A 23850-nucleotide genomic window follows, 5' to 3' on the forward strand; every position below is an offset into this window, starting at 1 on the left:
CGGTGGGTGTGCCTGGGGCCTCGGCGTCTCACTTGCTGCCAGGCGCCCTCGGTCGAGCGGGGTCGGGTTGCTTGCGATAACCCCGGAGAGGAGGCCCGGTCCAAGTTTGTCAGGGAGTTCAATACCCAACAGGGCGCAGGTATCCTGGAGCGAGCGGAGTTGGTGCAGGGTACCCTCCCATTTGAAGATCAGTCGGAATGGGTGACCCCAGGAGTAGGGCACCCCTTGTCCCTCAGGAACGTGGTAACCACTCTGAAATCCTTGCGCTTCTGCAGAGTAATCGCCGAGAGATCCTGATATAGTTCAATGGGATGGTCACGGAATCGGATGGGTTGTGCCTTACGAGCGTCTCGTAGGATCCTCTCTTTCAGGGGTAAGTCCGGGAGGAACGCCAGAATGTCCGGAGGGGGGGCAGGAGCCCGGCGAGGCAACCCCACCCGATGAGCACGGTCAATGCGGATGGGGAAGTCGGCTGCTTCGTTGAGAACCTCTCGGAAGAGGTCTTGGAGATATTCCGTGAAGCTGTTCCCCTCCACCTTCAAATGGCACACCCCGGACCCGTATATTGTTCCTCCGAGAGCGGTTTTCAAGGTCCTCCGCGTGGGCCTGGAGGCCCACCTGCTGTTCCTGAAGGCGGATGACTTCCTGCTGGAGGAGTACCAGATCATCCCCCCGGGTCTGATTCGATTCTTCTACCGCCATAACTCTTTCCCCTAGGCCCTCCAAGTCCCGGCGCAGTTCCCTCTGCTCGCTCATCATGTCCTGCTTCAGAGTCTGGAAGTCCTCACGCAGCGTGTTGAAGAGGGACTCTAGGAAAGATTTCGTGATGGGGCTTCCACAGGGTCCTTGGTCGGGGTGACAGTCTGAGTCGCCGGCATTGTAGGCGATTGGGTTTTCCCCGATTTAGAGGAGGATTTCTGGAAGAGTTCGTTGATCGGGCGGTCCCCTCTGCACGTGGTGCTCGACATAGGTGGGTCGGGAACCGGACTGCACACGTCCCAGCGCAGTGAAGGTATCGCGTCAGGGGGGCCCACCAGCTCCGGCACCTATGTAGCGCAGAACGCCGGGGAGTAAGGAGTGCGGCTTACCGGGCTCGGTCCCCACCACTTGGGCTGGAAGCGGCCGTGTAGAGAGAGGATAGTCAGTGCTCTTGGCTCCTATCGGGAGATCAGGGTGTAGTGCAAGCCTCGGGGTGCAGTCCACTCACAAAAGTGCCTCTAGGTCTTTCACAGGACGGGTCTCGGGCTCCCAACCCCCGTCCCTCCGCCGGGGGCATGACCACAGGCCCCCCCCCACGAGTTCCCAGCTCCTCACCTTAGATATCGTTGGGTTGTCTGTGGCCCTCCCAGCCACTTGCAGGGCCCGGTGGTGCAGCTCAGGTGGCCCCAGCCGGAGCGCAGGGCCAGGGGGTGGGGGAGGGGGGGAGGAGGGCCGGGCACCAGGTCCTGTGGGTGCCTTGTTCCTCTCCTCCTCAGGGCCCGAGCCGGGGCCCAGCGTAAGGAGTCTTCCAGACACAGCCCACCTCGATAGTCGGGTGCCTCACCGATCGGGAGTCTGTAGCGGCCCAGGGGCCCCTGGGGCGGCGTGCCGAGGCTCCCCCCGGTCCATTGTCTGCCTGTTCGTCGGGGGGGGGGGGGCCGGGCCGCACACACCGCCGCTGGCAGGTCCGGGGCCCGCGTAGGCCCAAGCCGGGGAACAGAGTAGTGGCGCTCCCGGGCAGCACCGCGGGACAGTCCAGGGGCCGCCCGAGCTCCCCGGAGGCAGAAGATGGGGCCTGTTCTCGCCGGGGGGGGTCGCGCTTCCAATCAGCAGTCCTCGACCCCCTCCTGGCACCTAGTCGCAATGCCTGGCACCTCGAGAGCGGGGGAGAGCCGTTGAGTGCGGGGCCTGGTTCTCGGCGTCTTCCCGCCCTGCAGAGCGGCGGCGGCAAGGGTCTGTAGCGGTCGCCCTACGCGGCGGTTTCAGGGGTACCAGGGTGCTCCCCACAACGTGTCGCACTGGCAGCGACGTGTGTGGGGCCAGGTGTGCCAGAAATTAGGGCTGCAGCGGGGTTTTCAGGGGGATCAGGGCGAGGAGCTCCGCGGCTACACGTCCGCTCCGGCCGCCATCTTAGCCACGCCCCCCCCTTCTTTGCTATTTTTAAGGTTAAGCTCTCCTCTGAGAAACTGTTTTGACTGATTTTTGTTTTTCGAACCGCCATCCGGGTTCAGCTGTAAGGTCGCGGTGCAAAGACTTTGGAGTGCAAGCCGAAGACATTAGGTCGACGGTTCTGGTTGGTCTAAGGGCGTTCCCTGGACTGACAGACGCATTCCTTAGCACGGAACACCCTACCGCCGCGAACAGCACGATTAGAGGATGGAGTTTTTCGAGCTGGAGAGAACTGTTGAAAGAATGAGCTTTAAGAGCAAAATGTGTAAAGTAATGAGCAGAAAAGTTTTTTAATATTGTGTTTGTTGATGTTATTTAGCTTAATGATGTTTTTAATAGGTTATGTGACATTTTTTTTCAAAGTGACATATGTACCCACTACACAACCTATACCTTCTTCTACTGTTTCCTCTCATTCTTTTCACCCTCTGCCTGAACATGAGTCCATTAGGAGATTGGAATTCGTTATTAACTCCTTTGTTCAGCTTCTGCACCAACACCAGCAAGTAGTGAACACGACTAATTGTTGGGTGTGTGGCCTTATGCCCCATACTACTGAAAGTTATTCCTTACCTGGTCCTGCCATTCAGCAGGAATGGTTCTGTGTGGGCATACAAAACTATGTTCATCTATGCTCGTGAAGTCTACCCCCTACGTTCTGTGAAAGATAATCCAAAGAATAGTGCTCTAGTTAAGGGAATAGTAGATATGATTAGAGGAATAGATTCCTATAAGACTATCCCGAGAGATGAGACGCTAGCATATATTGGATGGAATGTTACTGGATATGGAGTTAGTCTGAGTAAGAACCAGCGAGCGAAAAGATCCTCTCCGATTTGGATTGTACCCCATCAGGGTCATTACTGTCTGCAAGGTAATGGCAAGAATCCGAGAGCTCAGTTAGGGAAGAGTGTTTGCACTGTGATGCATGTTTTTGTGTCCCAGACTTCCCCATCGTTTCTAGCAGCTAAGGGTACCTATTTTGTCTGTTACGATAGAGCGTATACATGGTTGCCCCCTGATTTCTCGGGCACATGTTTCGTCTCGTTCCTGTTGCCTCCTACGTATACAGCTGCGGCAGATTACCACAAGATGAGAGTTGTTAGAGGAGTCTTCAGTAAGGAAGATACTGCAGGACAAGAATTAGGGGATTTCTTGAAGGGTTTCTGCCGTTTTGGGGACCTATGGTTAACAGCAGGAACATACAGCAATTGACGAGTGGTTGAGTCCACCATAGTTGAAACTGCCGGTGCCCTTAGTAACTTGACTGCTGAGCTCCAGTCGGATTGCCTTCTGACTCTTCAGAACAGTTGCGTTAGATGTCATACTTGCAGATAGAGGAGGGGTATGTAAATTGATTCAATTGAGCTGCTGCGATTTCATTCCAGACAACGCTCAGACAGTGTACCAAGCCATTTCCAAGCTACATAAGATCTCAGAGTCTATGCATGTGGACGAAGGAGATTGGTCGTTGATGGGATGGTTTTGGGGATGGTTATCCACTTGGGGATGGAAGATTCTGATAGTCAGTGGGATGGTATTAGCTATCCTTTTCCAGTTCCGTCTTTGCGTACAGTGTGCTCCTGCTATATGTGGCCTTTGTGCTACTTAGTGTTCGAGGAGACCTGTCCAGAGAGAGTTACTAAGTACTAGGATGATGCTACAGCAACATCTTGATCTGATGAATATAGACCTGGATTCAGATTGACGCGAGTTTCGGTTATTGCCTATGTAAGGGCAAAAGGAGGGTCTGAGATTCTGTGAATTCTGAACCTGGGTCATAAAAGTCGTGGTTCCGTTACGATTTTGGTAACCGCGAACCGTAAACAGTGAGCTCAGCAAGCATGATTGTTTTCGTCATGTTACACCGATGGATTCCCTGTGTATTTGACGATTTAGTTCTGAAACCCTAGAGTTCCATTTTGTGCATGGCAGCCATTTTGTGGTTGCCCTCACATAGGCCTATGACTGTGGCTGAACACGTCTCTGGGACACGTGAACCTTAGCTTGAGTTTGTGTTGACTCCTGTTTGACCTGAGTGAACTGACCCCGTTGCCTGAAGCTGACCTTGCCAAAGCAGTTCTTGCCCTTTAGCTGATCAAGATTAAGGATCAGAGCACAGGACATTGTAAAGTTTTACTGCACACAAACATGCCATATCCTACTTCTATCTGTTTCTGTTCCTTCTTTATGATGTGGGTTGTGGTCCTTTTATTATGGGTTTTTCCGGCATTGTCTAAAGAAGAATGTTGGGTTTGTTTAATAATTTATTATGGGCTGGACAACTGAAATGTGGGTTTATCATGCAATGCTTTGATCATGTATACATGGGATTGGTCAACTGTAAATAAGGAATGTTTGCCTGAAGCACAATTTGGCATAAAAAGGGACAACCGGTTTTGTAAAATTGAGCAGTCTCCTGAGAACATACACCGTGTTGTACTTCTAGGACCTCTGTTACTGGCTGCAGCTAATAAAGTTGATCTTTGATGTCACCAAGAAGTATCCGGTGTCTCTGTATTCTAAGACAGGTGAACCCGAAGACTTAGGCTGTGCCCCTGGCGCCGCTGGGTTTAAATCCCGGTTCTTCAGGTCAAACAGGGCATCTACTGATAGATACCAAGAACAGCTGGCCAAAAGGCATCTGCTGATGGATGAGCAAGGGAAGCAGAGCCTGTCAAAACAAATTTACCTACTGTATATTTTGTAAATACAAATTCATACCCTGCCTTTAACAATGTGTTTAAAAAAATATGAAGAGCTGACCTTATTTTTCCACTAACACAACCTAATTAGACTATCTTTTTAAGTAAAAACTAACCACATACCTTTTTGTAATCCCAATGTTAATAGAAAGATTTTATTGCAAATTACCATATTTTAAATTAGATATTTAAACGAACACTAAATATAAATTCGAAACCAGACTCTAAACCCAATGCCAATCCTAACCTAAATTTATTAAAAACATTTTTATTTACTTTCAATCTCGATACCATCCTCTACCACAAATGCTTGAACAGTTACATTAGTAACATTTTATATCTATCCTTAACTGTGCTCAACTTAAATTTTCAATTATTTCTAGCCTTAAATTAAACAATGCACCGTATAAATTAGGTTGTAATATAGTGTAGTGCTTCTTTACAGATTCAATGCAAATCTATACCTCCCGGGTGCTTTGGATGAAGTGATAAAGTCAGGAGGAGTAAAGGTGTACTCGAAAAAAAGTCAGGGAAGTAAATGTCAGTTGAGGTAGATGGGACAAAAAAGTCTGACACCCTCCAGACAAATCAAATCTGGGTGTGTCGCGGGTCAAGACTCCAACTCAGAGGATCTTGCCTGGTCTCGTCATTAGACCAAACCTAAGCAACATAAAAGAGGAGCAGGATGGCCATAGCAAGAGAGGAGACCACACTAATCAAACACTTGTCCATTACAGAACGGATTCAACTTGCCTGACCCACAGTTAGGTGGCATGATTCATCCATTGTAGCACTGCTCCCTTAATCCCCCCACAAGGTCAGACCCCCCTGATCACCTGTGACAGGATCCCTCCACCTTTTCAGGTCCTGTAGTGGAGGTATGCTGGAATGTGTGTGAAGTGGAATTGAGGGGTGTCTGAGGATTTTTTGAGTGTGTTTGGGAGACTGGGGTATGAAAGATAAGATGTTGTGGATGAAGGATATTTCAAAAATACTAGTTGTGTGAATGTGGAATGCGGTGGCTGAAAAAGATGTAAACAGATTGTTTTTTTTAAAATTGTTTCATATGTGAGATTGTTTCAATTCAATGCACTGTCAATAATGTGAGAATTGTGCATCAGTACTGGCATTTTGGTGTATTTGATTTGAATAGGGCTCAGCCTTACTGATTTAGAGCCTAAACCCCCTTTTGTTTCTTGGAAAATAAGAGGGCAACAGGACGTTCCCCAAAAGGGTGGCGCTTAAGGGATGGACAAGAGGAGAGCCATAGGTACCAGACACCAGGTTGCCCATCATATTCCACATACTACAGAGAAAGATAGAGGATTTTCACAGGGCTATGTATTCTACCTACAAGGCCAGTCTTCTCGCTGCTGCATTCAGCCTGGCATTTTATGGGGCATTCAGTCAGAGAGGTGGTAGCCGGATCAAAGAGGGACAGGTCAGATGCTATATGCAGACAGGATGTTCAGGTGCTAAGAGACACCTTCAGAATATCTGTGAGAAGATCCTAAACAGACCAGGTGGGGCAGGGGAAGTCTGTCTTCCAGCCCCTGGGCAACAGGAGGTACTGCCCTGTGGTGTAGTCTCAGACTGGAGTTCCCAGACCCAGGTGCTCTAAAGTTAAGTAACTCTCCCTCATCACAGCTTTAAAAGCTGTGGTCCACCAAAACCCAAGAAATATTCTTAACCACTGTTCTTGGGGACTCCACAACTGCAACATTGGTGAATCCTGTCCCTCACCTGTAGGCCTGGCCCCGCATGGGGGCATCAGGGTACCAGTGGCCTTCATACTTCAGAAGCAGCAGCGATGTAAGTACCTCACCGAACCTTTCCACTCTCCGAGGGTGAAACTTTCTTCTCCGATTGAGCAACTTCAGAATAAGGCTCACACCTGCGTCGATTTCAGCTCTCATCTTGGCAAGAGGTCCAGTAGAAGCTGTTGAAACAAAGTAAGACAGCTCAAATTATAGGTTAAGATGAACAAAAAGCACAAAAAACAGCAAAGTGTGAGGTATCCGGTAATGGAGAAACCCAAATGAAAAGGCTTCCATTTGCATGGTCAGCCATCCCAAAGTACTAGTCTTCATGAGCTGGTCAAGCAAGCGCCAGCAAGACTTAATTAGTAGGACCAACCACCTCAAACTAGGAGAAGCAGAATCAGCCAACCCAAGGGAGAAGGTGTAATTTGTAGTGGCAGACAGCCAAAGATCACAGCATGGCCCGCCAAGCCGAACTGCATTCTCACAGCACTTCTAGCCAACCCAAAAGCCAAGGCTTCATTAGCTGGCTCAAATGAGAATAATCCATTCGAAGAACTAACCAATCCAGGCTCAAACACTCAAGTGAGATTCAAAGAAGGGTGCTAGAAACTTTCCTGCTCAAACACCACTGCTGCACAGCATTGAGCACCAGGTCATCCAGAGAGGACGGGTTGTCATTAGCCAAAGAATTATAGGAGTTTTAAAATCTTATTTTAGCCCCCCCCCCCGCCACCCGAAGCAGCTATGGCGATAAAAGCATGGCCACAGGATGCATCACAAAACTGCTCTTCTGACCTAAAGCAAGGAACGCTCAGCACAGTACTACATCTCAGCCGCTGACTGTTCCATTCAAGATCTGAACACAAGCAAACTCCCAATCGGAGGGGTAAACAGACAACTAGGAAGGGCCCCCTACTCATCTAGGACCCCTCTCCCAGGATTCCATGCAAGGTCTTAACACAAGCTGCCTCCCATACTCTAAGAAAGGCTCATCTAGGACCCCTCACAGGATCCCATGCAAGAACTGAACAGAAGCAGACTCCCATGGGGAACATCCTTTACAACGCTAATTTTACTCCGCAAGGCTTTCACAACGCGTCAGCTACAACGCAAGTCGTAACCACGACTTGCGCTGGTGGGCACTAGATTAAGAATAGTATATTTACTATTCCAACATCTTCCCTAGTGTCCACGGCGACTGGTGTTAGAATAGTAAATTATACTATTCTCAATCCGCGCCCCCAACGCAAGTCGGGGTAACAACTTGCGTTGTAAGGGACGCGTTGTTATAGTACGCGTCGTAACGACGTACATCCTACTCCCATCCCTCCCAGAAGTGTCACACCTACTCATCTAGGACCCCTCTACCAGGATTCCTTACAAGATCCTAACACAAGCAGCCTCCCATTCTCCCAGGAGGGGTCCTACCTTCTCATCCAGGCCCCCTCTCCCAGGATTCCATGCAAGGTCTGAACACAAGCAACGTCTCATCCTCTCATCTAGGACCCATCTCGCTGGATTCTATACATGGTCTTAACACAAGCAGCCTCCCATCCTACCAGAACAGTCCCAACTACTCATCTAGGACCTCTCTCCCAGGATTCCATGCAAGCTCTGAACACCAGCTTCCTCCCATCCTCCCAGGAAGAGTTCCTACACACTCCCCTAGAACTTCACAGGATATCAGTCCCAGCATTACAGGGTCCTATGTCATGGACAGCATGTTTGACTAAGGCCTTGGGTATACTTCAGGTTTCATACCAGTAGCCACTGGACCTTCTCAGCCATAGAGGTGAGCTTAACCCCTTCCATGCTCATGACGGAACGGTTCCGTCATGAGCATAAGGTGGCCTGTGCTTATGACGAAACCGTTCCGTCATGGTTCCATAGGCCCAATGGAACGTTCAGCACCGGGGGAAAATTCGCGCAGCACAGAAGGGGTTAAGGTAGACTCCATAGCTGGGAGCCTAGCCAGAGTCACACAACTCACCAGTCAGTCGTTAGAAAGATAAGAGAAGGGTATGACACAATAAAATGCTACAATCCCATACTAAACCCAAGAAATCCAAGGTGATGACCGACCTCTCAAGAGTCTGGCCAACAAGCAGCATGTCAGTAGAGAGAAGAGTGACTTAAGGTGACCTTAAAAAGTCATCCCATAGTAACGGTGTCGAAGGCAATATTATTTCAGCGTATCAAAGACTGGAGTGTCATATCGCCTCATTTAGATGCAGAGAGCTGAATCAAGAGATGCTGGGCCCTCTTCCGTTCCATAGCTTCCCTCAAAGCTGTGAGGCCATAGGATAGGATACAGACAAATAACTCATGTGATAGGTTTCATTTTCGATGCCCCACCCATTAACATTTACATATGCAAGTTAGCATCATGTGTCTAACTAATGAAGTATATACTCATGCCTTTACGTTATTTTTACTCTTCATGTGATTATTCATTTATACGTGTGGGGATATTCAGTTTCCTTAGCTTAGCTTGTGTGCCTCTATTTTGAGTATTCCTCTGTGTCTGCGAGTCGCACTCGCTCACTCCCCTTCCCATAGGAATAAGAAAAACCCTAATGCAGCAGTTTTTCGTTTCTCAGCTAACTGTGGCCGAAACTAACAAGTACAACAAACAAAGAGTCGGGAGGTCTGTAAAACGACGTAGCTGAGTATATGAGGTCCTAATGAAGTGACCCTATTGGATTGCACTGAACCAGGCCAAGTGGTCACATGACACGAGTATGTGTTAGATATCCTATCAGCCCACCCATCTGGCGGAGCCTCGTCATGTAGGACGTCTAACCAGGGTGGTGAGTCCAAGCCCTGATGAATTGGCCAGACAACACACACTACTGGTAAAAGTGTCCGTGCCACAGAGTGGTACTGAAAAAGTGCAGTGCAAAACAGGGAATAAAGAATAAGTGATCTTAAAATGACGGTCGAGGCAAAGAAAATTGTTTTTATTAAAGATATTCACCAAGACGCCAGATTAAAAAATAAGTGTAGAACAGTGTGAAAAAATCACTGTGATGCTTTGCTATGTTATGAATTAGGCCAACATGTTTATATGGTGGTCCTGATATCGTGAATAGTCTATTATGATTGTAGAATGTACAACAATTGTTGTCTCTTTTGTGTTTCCATTTTTAGGATTTCTTCCTCTATCAACTTCTGATCTGGAGGATGTGGTAGGATGGTCTACATGACCTCACCAGTAGTTTGGACAGGTCTTTAACAAATTATTTGGTCTGTCCTGTTTGTTTCACTTTGTATAAATTGTCTGAGTGTACCTTTGCAGTAGCAACATCGTTTTGTAGTTGGCCCTGAAGAATGCCGGTGTAGTTTCACCTTCGGCAGAAACATGTTGGCCTAATTCATAACATAGCAAAGCATCACAGTGATTTTTTCACACTGTTCTACACTTATTTTTTAATCTGGCATCTTGGTGAATATCTTTAATAAAAACAATTTTCTTTGCCTCGACCGTCATTTTAAGATCACTTATTCTTTATTCCCTGTTTTGCACTGCACTTTTTCAGTACCACTCTGTGGCACGGACACTTTTACCAGTAGTGTGTGTTGTCTGGCCAATTCATCAGGGCTTGGACTCACCACCCTGGTTAGACGTCCTACATGACGAGGCTCAGCCAGATGGGTGGGCTGATAGGATATCTAACACATACTCGTGTCATGTGACCACTTGGCCTGGTTCAGTGCAATCCAATAGGGTCACTTCATTAGGACCTCATATACTCAGCTACGTCGTTTTACAGACCTCCCGACTCTTTATGTTTGTTGTAGTTTGATTAGGGGTATCGAGTTTGGTAGGTCTATAAACATAGTCCCCTTGACCCTCCTTAACTTTTGTTTTCCCGAAACTAACAAGTTCCTTATCAGTAATGTTCTCATGCACCAGAGACGCTGAAGCCCGGCTCCGTGGCCTTGGGCAGAGATATCCAAATGTTGCCTCTGCAGGTGCAAATGCCTCGTGTATGATGCCATAGTTCCTCTCTCTGGGGTTCAGTACTTTTCCAGAAGGGGCGTGTTTTGCTCCACTGTACCATGTTATAATGTATTGCTGTGATGATATGAGTTAGTCCTCTCGGCGCAAACTTTGGGGTGAGGTCGGACAGGGCCCTCTCATATGGGAGTTTGTGGCCCAATAAAATTACCTTGTTTATTCTCCACTGTCCGGCTGACTTCTTACTGAGTAACTATAGGTGAGTGTGGTAAGTCACTCGGGTGGATTTGAGCCACGCTTATCAGATGGCGCCCGAATAGGGACTACGCGATAAGGATCTTTCTCACCTGTAGGTGGGTAGCAGAAGACCGGGGACCCTCTGGTCGGCACGGTGGGTCTGGGTACCCACTTTGATGCCGAGCTTGGTTCTCGCAGCGCTGCCCCACCTTGCTGATCGGGAGAGGTCCCGGTTCGGATCCTACGCCGGGGTCCGGAAGGCGGAACCTGGAGCTGACCATGTTGGTCCTGGCAGTCGGAGGTGGAGAACGGTAGAGGTCGGTACCGCATATGGAAGGCGAGTGGTCCGCCTGTTTGAAGGAGCTGGAGTGCTCCGAGAGACTGGGGTGTCTCTAATGGTTTGAGGAGCCGGTGTGCTCCGGGGGAACTCAGAGTGCGAGTGGCGCTCTGACAGACTTAACGGGAGGTGTGGGGACGGTTGTTTGCGGTCATCCGACCGGGTGGCACTGTGGTGGAGGCGTGGCTCATTGCGGCGGGTCCCGGACTTCACCCCGAATGCCTAAGGCTGGCGATTTGGTAGGTGTGAGTTCTGGGCCTCCTGCGGTAAAGTGCGCAGCGATCCGTAGTGTCGCACGAGTAGTGGATGTGTCCCCTAGCCTCAGAACAGTTAGTATACGGTTCAGTCTGCGGTAGGGTCCAGGTTCCCCAGGACTTGGTCGACGGGCCTTATCCCATTTTGGTAACATGTGTTTGGCAGGATTTTGATGTATAGGATGTGTGTGTTTTTGAATTTAATGTATACAATATATGTGTGGATGTGTTAGGAGCTATTGTGTAATAGGTAATTAAAGTTCAGAGGTAAGGGAATTTGTGAGAAGGTGTGATTGCATTGCTGTAAAGATGCCGTGCTTCAGTAAGTTGCGGTGTTTCGGATGCTGCTGCCGCGCATCGGATTCTAGATTGGCCGAAAGCCAGCCCGCCCCGCTGGAGGGCTCCCCTAATTTTGATATGCATGTGAAACATGGATTGCCTCCGATTTTGTTTGGTACTTTGTGGCACAGATATACCAAAGACAATGTGGATTTGCAGTGGCCCTAGACAGGTTCTTTTGATGTGGCTAAATTAGACTATTTACAAGACAAATTGTTCGCTAGGCGTAGTCGTCAGAGCATGTTTGACTCATTACGGATGTGGCAGAAGCAAGTTAGAGAACGTCAATTGAGGGAGGAGAAGGTGGCCCAGAAGAGGGCGGCGCAGACGATGGCACAGAAAGCGAGGGAGCATACAAAGAAAGAGAATGAGCAGCGGATCGAGCGCGCAGATAGGCTTTTCAGGTTGAAGGAAAATAAAAGTTATGTAGTGCGAGAGGATGAGCAGGATGAGATGGAGGATGTTTTGAGTGCCGGCCCCCTCCCCCTTATGCCCCACAGCCACTATATCCCACTTTGCCGGTTCCGGCTTCCTCCTGTGGGGTTTTGGACCCGCAAGCAAGTGCCCCACACCCGTCTGGTGCGGAGTCTACTGCCTCCCCATCGTTGCCAGCGCCCCTTGTTTCCTTGTTCCCGGCAAGTTCGCCTGCTCCCTCTCAGTTTCCCTCTGCGCTCCCTGCTGTCTCTGCTAGCGCTACTCCCAGCCAGGGGTTGTTGACACCGAATAGAGTTATGGGGAGTGGGTTGCTCTCCCAGGTGCGAAAATTGCTTACCCGCTCTACAATTGGCTTAGATGAAAAAACGGTGGTGGCCAATCAAGCTGGTCAGTGGGCCAGGAATAATATTTATTCGTTTGAGGACATTTGGTCCACAATGAAAGATTTTGAACCTCTGATGCAACAGCATGCTTTGTGGCATTTGTCGACAACGTTGATAACGCTATGGGAACAGGGGTATGGAGGAGCAGCACCCGCAATTTTGCATGATATAAAAAATGGAGCCTATAGGGCTAACACAGGGGTACGGGAGGTAATGCGAAGTTTGATATCCCTGTTAGAGTATAGAAACGAGTTACCATCTGTGGGTACACCCCATTTTCCTGGGATACATCCAATGCGTGAGGTACACCCTATTTTTCACCCTGAAGCTCCCGAAGTGGTAGATCCAGTAACGAACGCCGTCACTAGGGCTCGTATAGACGCCCATTTTCAAGAACAGTGGGTATATACGCCGTGGAAAAGGAGTGAGGTGTTAGCTTTGAAGGCTCAGTTACCAGATTCCAGAAAAAATCAGACTGCCTATTATAAAGAATTGACAGAAGCCGCATCTTCGACTGTTATGACTTTAGCGGACATTGAATTATTTTTTGGGTTATTAGTCCCGGTGTACGTGTGGAGGCAGATGAAGGGCACTGATCATACAGAGGAACTGGGTGGTACATGGGCGGAATTGCAGGCTTGGGACAAGGAACGAAAGCCGGGTGAGAAGCCGAAAGCAGAGATTTTAGCTTTGCCGGGGCGGATTATTAAGTATATGCACTCTCTCATCCCCCCGAAGAAAGTGGACTAGGATAAGTTGACAGCCTGTAGACAGAAAAAGGATGAAGCTGTCTCTGATTTTTTTACGAGGTTTGAGACGTTTATGGATTTCAGTGGACAGGACATGTCACAGGAGGGAGGGTTACGACTTTTCGTTAACAGGTTCGTAATGAACTTGTTACCGGAAATATCGACGAGGTTACAGGCATCGGAGATTACGTGGACGACGTCCACTCCCTCTGGTATCCTAAGCATGGCTCAGTATTATGAACATAGAGAAAATGAGAGTAAGGACAAGCAAGAATAGAAGGCCAAGGATTTGAAGACGAGGGTTTTGCTACAGCAGGTGTCCAAAGGTCGGGGAAGAGGTGCTTCACCTGCGGCAGCGGGACGAGGGGGAAATGGTTATGGAAGGGGTGACAAGAGAGCGATTGGGATACAATCAGTGTGCAAAATGTAAACAGGAGGGGCAATGGTGGAGAGATTGTCCTGAGTTTCAGTCGAATACTGGCCAAGGCAGAGGCCGAGGTGATTTCCAAAGACATGATGGGCAGTCTGATGGTGTAGGGAGACAAGAGGGCAATTGTTTCGATGGAAATAGGGATAGACAAGACTTTCAGAGGGAAGGTGGACAGTACTACAATGATGATTATACGATGGATGATTTGACAGGATTCTCCCATAACTAGGACAGACCGAGGGACCAGTTTCTGTGGATGTTGATCAACGAGGACCCTATGTGACTGCAGATTTGTCGGGGTCCCAACAGAAATTTTTGGTAGATACGGGTGCTATGAAAAGTTCAGTGGCTCGTTCTCAGGTCCCAGGGGCGGCTCTGTCTGGCAAGAATAATATCTCCGTGGGGTTCTCAGGTACTCCGGTGATTAGCCCCATCTCTAACCCACTTGCTCTTACGATTGGCCCTTTCACTGTAGATTCCCCTTTTCTGTTGACTTCCAATTGCGGCAAAAACTTGTTGGGTTTGGACTTGCTGAAGAGGTTGCATGCCACCATTTATTGTTCTCCGGATGGTGTGTGCCTCACATTGGGTCCTACCGTTGCGCGTGCACAGCAATGTTTTTCCAAAGATGAGCCTCTGCCGCCTGAATTTGAAGGGGTCCCAGAGAGCTTATGGGCTAACAGTGATACGGATGTGGGAAAAATGGATATTGCTCCTGTGTCCATCAAGGTTAAAGTGGGAGCTCAATTGCCCAGAATACCCCAATATAAGATATCTAGGGATGGCGAAAAAGCCCTTTTACAGATAATACAGGATTTGATTTGATCGGGGGTCGTGGAGGAGACGGACTCTAACAGATGTAATAGTCCTATTCTTCCGATTCTTAAAAGACGGTCAGCTGATGCCAATGATGATACGCCTGATGTCTATAGATTTGTGATTGACTTACGCCACATTAACAAGGTGGTTGAGCCCCAGTACCCAGTGGTTTCCGACATTACAATGATTTTGACAATGATTCCCCCATCGGCTAAATATTTTTCTGCTCTGGATCTGAAGAATGCTTTCTTCAGTATTCCTTGACATGAAGATAGCCGTTATCTCTTTGGATTCTCATTGGCTGGCCGAAGTTTTAGATTTAGGAGAATTCCTCAAGGATATACAGAGAGCCCAGCATTTATAGCCAGGCATTGAAAGCTCAATTGGATGACTTGGAACTACCCGCAGGCAATGTTCTATTACAATATGTGGATGATATTCTCATCGCATCGGACACAGAGGACGGTTGTCGGGATGCTACGGTTAAACTATTACACCATTTGGCACACAAGGGCCACAAAGTGTCCCTTCCTAAATTCCAATATTGTCGAACGGAGGTAACCTACTTAGGTCATCTCCTTTCGAAGGAGGGGAGGAGGTTGACACCGGAGCGCATAAAAGCGATAACTAACATGGCTGTACCTAACACGCAGCGAGAGGTGCACGTGTTTCTGGGCATAACCTCGTTTTGTCGCCAGTGGATACCCAATTATGCTTTACTAACAAAACCCCTACTGTATCTGACTACTAAAGAGGTGTGCAAACCCCTACCCTGGACCCCCGCATGTCAGGAAGCTTTTGAGTCACTAAAAACTGCTTTATGTTCTGCACCTGTTTTGGGAACACCTGATTACCAGAAGCCTTTTGTGCTTTATGTACATGAGGCGGAAGGTTGCACGTTGTCTGTCCTAACACAATGTTTTGGGGGGAAACAGACCTTGTGCTTACTTCTCTGCTATGCTCGACAACGTGGCGAGAGCGCTGCCGAGCTGTCTGCGGGCCACAGCGGCTGCTGCGGTCTCTATTAGACAATCGGCAGGGCTCGTGCGGGGTTCAGACCTCACAGTAATGGTACCGCATGCTGTGGACATTCTATTGAACAGAACACAGACGCAGCACTTAACTAGTGCTCGCCTTACTGGTTATGAAAGGACACTATTCGCACCCCATGTCACGATAAAGAGATGTGCCACTCTGAACCCAGCCACGTTGCTACCCATCCCATCAGATACAAAGGACGATGAAATACACGATTGTTTGTTTCGGACAGAGGAGGAGACTAAAGGGAGAATTGACCGATACACCCCTAGATGATCCTGATGGGGAGCTGTATGTTGATGGGTCTTGTTTTAAACTTGCAGACGGTACGTCAACGGCAGCATATGCAGTTACGACATTACAGACAGTAGTGGAGACTTCTAGGATTCCACATCATTCGGCCCAGGCTGCAGAAATAATAGCCTTGTTGCGAGCGTGTGAGTTGAGTGAAGGACTGGATGTGAATATCTATACTGACAGCCAATACGCCTTTGGCGTGGCTCATAGTTACGGGCGACTGGGCAGAACGGGGTTTTTTGACATCACATGGACAGAGAACACAACATGGCCCACTGATATTACGACTACTTACAGCATTGACGCTACCCAGACGACTGGCTGTGATGAAGTGTAGTGCACACAAGGCGGTGGTGGATGATGTAGGACGGGGAAACGCGTTCGCAGACCAAACAGCAAAGGAGACAGCTAGGACGAAACTCCCACGAATGTTTGTGGCAGGACCAGCTAGATGGGTACCAGATGTTATGTTTGCAGATACTGTGCAGAGCGTAAAGAACATACAAGAAAAGGCGACTGAGGACGAATTGAGGACATGGAAGGATGGTGGGGGGGCGATTGGATTCTGATGAATGTTGGACAGATATGACAGACAAAAGACGATGGTTACTCCCAAACTCATATGTCCTCCGAGTGGTGACAATGGCCCATGGGCCAGCACATATTAGTACTAAGGGTATATGCAAATTACTGGACCCAGTGTGGAGCAATAAAAATATCTCTAGAGTGGCTACCCATTTAGTACAACAGTGCATGGTATGTTTAAGGCATAATCCAGGAAAAGGAACACCTGTCCCAGTGGGCAATTTCGCTCCCCCTTCTTTCCCTTTCGAGGTGATTCAGATGGATTATATTGAAATGGAAAGGGTTAACAACCTCAAATATGTCCTGGTGGTTGTCTGCTCTTTTAGCAGGTGGGTGGAGGCATTCCCAACAAAAGATTGTACGGCCATTTCCACAGCCAAGATGTTGATAAAAGAGTATTTCTCCCGATACGGCCTGCCTAGAGGGATCTGGAGTGATAATGGCACATCCTTTAATGCTGAATTGATGAAGCAGATATGTAAGGGTCTGCAGATTTCCCAAAAGTTCCACGCGGCCCAACACCCTCAGGCTGCGGGACTTGTGGAGAGATTTAATGGAACGCTAAAATTGAAGATGGCCAAAATACAGGAGAGTACAGGACTCCGTTGGCCAGATGCCCTTCCCTTAGACTTACTTTCTACCAGAGTGACCGTTAATTCCAGAACGGGTGTCTCCCCTCACGAGGTGGTCTTCGGCCGCCCCACCAATGTGTGGGGAGTACCGAGACCAAAATGTTTTTCAGAAATTGAGTATCCTCTGTTGATAGACTACTTGTATGCTTTGACTAAAGATCTTTGTTCTATTGATCAGCAGGTAGCAGACACCCTGAAGCCGTTGCCGGAGGGGCCCGGACATGCCATACAACCCGGGAACTGGGTTGTGGTGAAGAAGTATCAGCGGAAGTCTTGCCTGGAACCGAGGTGGTCGGAGCCGAGGCAGGTGCTCCTGACGACACGTACCGCACTTCGAGTTGAGGGTCGGAAGGCGTGGACCCACGCATCTCATGTAAAGAAGGTTCCACTACCATTGCCGTGTGACAAATGGGTGAGAGATGGCGTTGCTGACCAAGAGTGTGAAGTGATACCAAGGTACACACCTTTCTCTGATGCCTCACTGAGGGGAGAGGAGCTGAGTGCAGTAAGGAGAAAGAAAATAATTGTTGCAAGCTCCAAGACTCCCATTGAGAATAGTGATCAGGCATCGAAGGACGCAACACTTGCCAAAGACATCCCCATTCTGTTCACAGATCCTGAAGTGCGAGGGAGCACTCGCTAGAATCTGGGGCCCAGAAAGGAGAAAGGCATGAGGGACTAAACACTGGAAGAAGGGCTTAGATAGGGTGCTGGAACAGGAAGAGGAGTGGACAATATTTTACAGAATAAGCTTAGTGATAGGGATGGACTAGTAAGAGCCCTGGTGTTTGGCCGAAGATTCTGTTTTACGAGACATTAGAGCGGTGTCTGGGCCCAGATTAGTGCTCCTGAGTTGCTGCAGCTGTGCAACTCCGAGGGATTAGGGAACGAATAATAGAAGTCTACCTGTGAGGCTTTAACGGACACAGGGACTAAGATTCCTTTTAAGGGTTGAAGAACCCCTCTGGACGGTTTTGGAGTGCCTGGGACTATTTTTCTAGTTTAGTTTTTCTTTTGGTAAAAGAAAGTACCCCTTTGGTCGTCCCGTCCCCTACAAGGAGCAGCCTTTTGCGGCTCCTCGTAGACCCGAGCCTGATTCCCCATGGTTGGCTTTACCGCGAAAAGGAAAAATAGTGGTCATCGTAATACTGCTTATTGCCTTCATTGTGATTCTTGGAATATTGTTTTTTCTGGACAAAGCCTATCCTGTACATGTGTTTGCCCCCACGCCTTCTGCCATTCCCGGACATAACATGATTACTGTTGATTATGGTGAACAAAGTTTACGTAAAGGCTATAGAGATAATGTTTTTATTAAGACTCTACATCATGCTCATGCAGTATATACTGTGACCGATTGTTGGGTTTGTGGATTGTTACCTTTTGCTGCTTCTAAAAAAGATGGATTCCTAGCACTTCCCCTGACACCGGTGAATAGTTGTGTGGGGTGGTACACTTTGATTGGTATGGTCAAATATTTCCAACAGCCGGATTTCCTATCTCCCCGACTATCAGACAGAGGATCTACTATGACCATGCGAGTACGCCCTATGCCCGCCTCCTCTCGGACAGTTGTTTACTGATGGACGTTTTGATCAAACATTTTTGGAGACATGTTCGAAGAAAGTAGGACGATTCATGACTCCCAATGACACTGACAAAGTTAGGGAGAGTTTTCTACAGTTAAATTCCTCTCTGTCGTATAGACACCCCCCAAAAGGGAATGGTAGCAATAAGTCTTTGATGCCCTTAGCAGTTGTGGGACCGTCACCATTCTTTTGTATTGCAGGGAGGGGTCCTATAAAAGGTAGGGAACAGTTCTTGCAACATGACTGCATCGATCCGCCTGCCTCTTAGTCCTTCTCTAGTAACGCCCCCCAATATTTACTTTGTATGCAGAGACAATGGGTATCTATGGCTGCCCGAGGGTTGGGGTGGAGTCTGTTATCTGGCCTATATGCTTCCACCTGTGTATGTGGCACCTTCTGACTATCATAAGACTCATCGTAGGTTTACCAGCCCGCTAGAGCAGCGCATAAGGAGGGCACTCCAGGTTGAAGATGTAGATCAGACAGACACCTCTTTACAACAATGGACAGATCTCTATGGGCTTATTGCCATTTTGGGGTCCGATATTTAATAGTAGGGCCATCCGTAGGTTATCGAGGGTGATGAGAAAGTGGTCAATACTGAAGCAGACATTGCTGCTAATAGGTCTGTTGAGATGCAGGCTATGAGATTATTCACGATCCAAAAAAGGATGGTGCTAGACGTCATCCTTGCTGATAGGGGCGGAGCCTGCCGCGTCATCGGGACGTCTTGCTGCGTGTATATTCCAGATTCAGCCCCAACAGTTAACTTGGCGGTACAGAAACTCCATAGATTAGCGACTGAACTTCATCAGGATACTGGGACATGGTCACTACAGGGATGGCTCTGGGGTGTTTTCTCCTCGTGGGGCTGGAAAATATTAATGGGGATAGTAGGAGTAGTGGGTGTACTCCTGACGTGCTGCCTTTGTGTTTACTGCCTTCCCCCTTGTTGCTCAATGTGTGCTAGTAATATACGGCCCTCAAGAAAGGTGACTGGTCAATATCCTGCTTCTACTGAAATTGAACTTCCAGATATTCGCTGGTTGATGCTTATTGAGATGCTTATTGATAATGATATTTTTGATTGAAGTGTGCCCCGCCCCTAGAGTGGAATGTAAAGGCGCTACCTTTTTAGCTAATAAAGGCTACGCTCCAGTTAGCCAAATGATGCTAAAAGGAGGGTCTGATAGGTTTCATTTTCGATGCCCCACCCATTAACATTTACATATGCAAGTTAGCATCATGTGTCTAACTAATGAAGTATATACTCATGCCTTTACGTTATTTTTACTCTTCATGTGATTATTCATTTATACGTGTGGGGATATTCAGTTTCCTTAGCTTAGCTTGTGTGCCTCCATTTTGAGTATTCCTCTGTGTCTGAGAGTCGCACTCGCTCACTCCCCCTCCCGTAGGAATAAGAAAAACCCTAATTCAGCAGTTTTTCGTTTCTCAGCTAACTGTGGCCGAAACTAACAAGTTCCTTATCAGTAATGTTCTCATGCACCAGAGACGCTGAAGCCCGGCTCCGTGGCCTTGGGCAGAGATATCCAAATGTTGCCTCTACAGGTGCAAATGCCTCGTGTATGATGCCATTGTTCCTCTCTGGGGTTCAGTACTTTTCCAGAAGGGGCGTGTTCTGCTCCACTGTACCATGTTATAATGTATTGCTGCGATTATATGAGTTAGTCCTCTCGGCGCACTCTTTGGGGTGAGGTCGGACAGGGCCCTCTCATATGGGAGTTTGTGGCCTAATAAAATTACCTTGTTTATTCTTCTCCACTGTCCGGCTGACTTCTTACTGAGTAACTATAGGTGAGTGTGGTAAGTCACTCGGGTGGATTTGAGCCACGCTTATCACATGCAGAGACACCAAGTAAATCTAGTCTTCATGAGCCAGGCCAGGCCAGCAAACAACAAAGAGTCCAGGCAAACCAAGAGCAACTACACCACCAACAACTTGGCAAAGGGGCCAGGCTAACTAAAAGGGATGACTACAGCAGCCAGGGTCAGATGGGCACAGTGGTCAGACCTTTAGCTGGCAGGTCTGTAGAAGAGGGCAGCTGGTGTGCCTTGTAAGCAGGATTAGCAGACCACACCCTCTGGCTAGGATCTCCTCAGGCTAACTATCTCATCAGTACCAAAGCTCAAAGTCCAGCTGGGTCATGGTCAATAGGACAAGAGCGACAGTAGTCCAGCCCTGGCTGGCACTGCATGAAGCACCTGCCGCCAGAAATAATTACTACAGTAATACGTTTTCTAGAGCACATAGCTACCTCATATGAGGTGTCCCAGCATTAGGTACATGTCCCCAGACTTCAATACAGCCGATAAGAACATTAGGAGCTCCATTGAAGACGATGGAGTGCTCTGGGATTCTAATGGCTGGTAAAAGCTCAGAGCTCCAGCATTCCAATGTTTGTTGTTTACAGCTGTAGTTGTAAGCAAAGGCCTCATGAGTCAGAGGGGATTTAATTCGCCTCAGGCTCACTGAGGCCGTTGCTTTATGTAAAAACATTCTCCCTCTAGTGGTGGTTTCTTCTAATAGCCTTATAGTCCTCCATAGCTGGGCTATACCAGCCATTAAAGGCCCGCTCCCTTGTTAAAGCCCTCACCATAGGCCTTTAACGCTGGAGGGGACCTTTAGTGGTCAGTATAGCGGGCAATAAGGCTACATTAGACCCCCCTCAGTATCCCAAGCTGAAAAATGCAGTTTCGTTCTTTCAAATACAATCATTCTGATTGGGCCTGACGAACCGCTAAGGGCAGAGCATTCCACAACCTTGGCGCTAAACAGCCAAAAGAGCTCCCATTTATATGCACCTTGATTCTGGAAACCATAATCAGCATGTCCCCTGCTGATCTCGGGTTCCTCAATGGTACATAAGGTCCAATATATGATTGAAGGTATCAGGGACCTTTCTTAGTAAATTGTGTAAAAATGACAAGGCCTTTAACGAGGAACTCAGTTTCTCCAAGGCCAATGGATCCACATAAACACCAGGTTTATTAGGAGCCATGCAGCAGCATTCTGCACTCTTTGGAGTCTCTCGATCCTGCCTAGTGTGCCTCCTCGGTACGAGACATCGCAGTTGTCTAGCCCAGACATGACCAAGGCCTGAACCGCTGCGGTCTTCATAGATTGACAAAGCAATATTACATTTCCCAACATCTTGGGTATCCCTTCCCTTCAGCAATGGCAGAAGTGTCAGGGAGCTGCTGCTTCAAGGTCGGTAGCCTTCTGCCACAGGAAGAAGCGCCCTGAAACCCCTGAAGTGCAGAGGCTTGCATCTGTGACCCTTACCCATGGCGATGGCTTGTTGGTGGGCTGAAGGAGCCTTTGATGCCAATGTGCTGTGGAAGAAAATCCAGTAATGCTCCGAGTATTACTGTGTTATTCATGGCCTGCTCTGGTTGCCATGTTCCACACTTTGAATTCTCTTGATTTTACAAACTAGAATCATCACCTTTGTTTTATCTTCATAAAGTAAAGGCTGCACCATTCACATATCCTAGCATGGTAAGGAGTATAGTGTGAACCTCTAATGAGCCCTGCATTTGTGAAAGCTACCCTAGGAGTGTGCAACCTCTGTTTCAAGAGAAGAACTTTCGTGAAACTACCCACAGAATGAGATTTATAGCAACAATAAAAGAAGTGCTTGGACTAGACATGTTCATTCCCAACTTCACCCCCATACCAAGAAGTTTCTAGAACATACTTCAGGTAGGCTACAAACCATCTAAGAGGTCATATCCAGTCTTGCTGGGTTTGCAGAACGGGGGGGGGGGGGCGGAGGGTCACCTGCCAGCTGATTAGTGGTTCTAGCCTACAACCCCCTGAGGAATCGTTTCCCGGCATGCAGGGTCTGGCACAAGTACGGGGGTGACTTGGCAGCAAAGGACAGTGGTTCTAGTTCACAGCCCCCCATTCCCCCCCCCCCCCCCCCCCCCCCCTCCGAGAGGAAATCTCCTGGCTTGCTGGGTGAGGCACAAGTACTGGGTATCACTTGCTGAGTGAGGACTGTGGCTGTAGCCCACAAGTCCCCTTCCTCCCCCCCAACCAGAGAGGTCTTCTCCAGGCTTGCAGGGTCTGGCACAATTACTGGGGTCATTTGCTGGCTGAGGACAGTGAGTATCCGAAAAACCTAATTCCGTCATGGTGACATTCCAAAAAGAAGAATGCCAGTCTGTAGGAAAGTACCTCTTGATTAGGTTACCTCCTACTTTTTGCCTGGTATCTGGAGGAATTTTGGCTGGAAGTGTGCTGGGTTTCTAATAATCAGGTCCCCAGTACCAGTGGCCTTTCCCTAAACTGTACTAGTGGAAGTCCCTAGTAAGTTGTACTTCTGTTACCTAGGGCATTGGAACTAAAGAGGGTCACTAAGGGCTGCAGCATGAATTGTGCCACCCTAAAGGACACCCTGACCAAGATCATGCAAACTGCCATTGCAGCCAGCGTGACTTGGTGCAGAGAAAACAGAACCTGTGCTTACTGCAGGTTTAACAGCCCTACGGCAGGGTGCACTATACCCATGTTTGGTACCAAACATCTGGTCTTAATAAACCATTACTGATGCCAGAACTGGATTCATTAATAAATGCACACAAATGGCAGCCGAGAGGTGCCCCTTGAAATATTACCTATTTCTAGTGTGTTGTCTGACTGGTCTAGACCAGCAAGCTACCCTAGACAAGATTCTGTCCACCTGAGGCAAAAGCCTTTGCTCTAGAGCAAAGAACAAAGCCTGCTCTACGTGGAGGTGTTTCCACCTCCTCCAAGCAGGATGGACATTCCAGGGCGGTAAGCTTCAAAGGCCCTGCTTCCTTTGATATGTGACCCTGGGCCTCTGCAGATGGTGGAGGTACCCAACCACCTGTCCTGAAAACACGTTTTGGCAGGAAGACAGGCGTGAAAAGGAGTTAGATTATGACATCCGCCCACATTCACCCAGCACCACCCTTAAAAGGCCACCTGATGCGGACCTCACTTTTCAGATTCCACCATATTAGTTTTGGCAAGAGTTAGCCTTCTGAGAGTTATGCCCACTTCCCACTGGAAGTGGTAATATACAGGGTGTAGACACCTAAATTGGCTACTACCAGTCACGCCCATAAACACTCCTAAATGATGTACTTAGTTGGTACC

At 48.3% G+C, this 23850-nt stretch overlaps 1 protein-coding gene across 1 annotated transcript in view; it reads right to left on the bottom strand.

Moving 5' to 3' along the window:
• LOC147701066 (protein BTG3-like) overlaps positions 1-23850 on the bottom strand; it is an 87846-nt gene that overhangs the window by 50021 nt on the left and 13975 nt on the right. Inside the window, exon 2 of the mRNA XM_086928566.1 lies at positions 6597-6792. Within this exon, the coding sequence (XP_086784692.1) occupies positions 6597-6769 (173 nt within the window). The 5' untranslated portion in view covers positions 6770-6792. The remainder of the gene's footprint in view (positions 1-6596; positions 6793-23850) is intronic.

Source organism: Lissotriton vulgaris, chromosome 7 (genome assembly GCF_964263255.1).
Source record: "Lissotriton vulgaris chromosome 7, aLisVul1.2, whole genome shotgun sequence".
NCBI lineage: Eukaryota > Metazoa > Chordata > Amphibia > Caudata > Salamandridae > Lissotriton > Lissotriton vulgaris.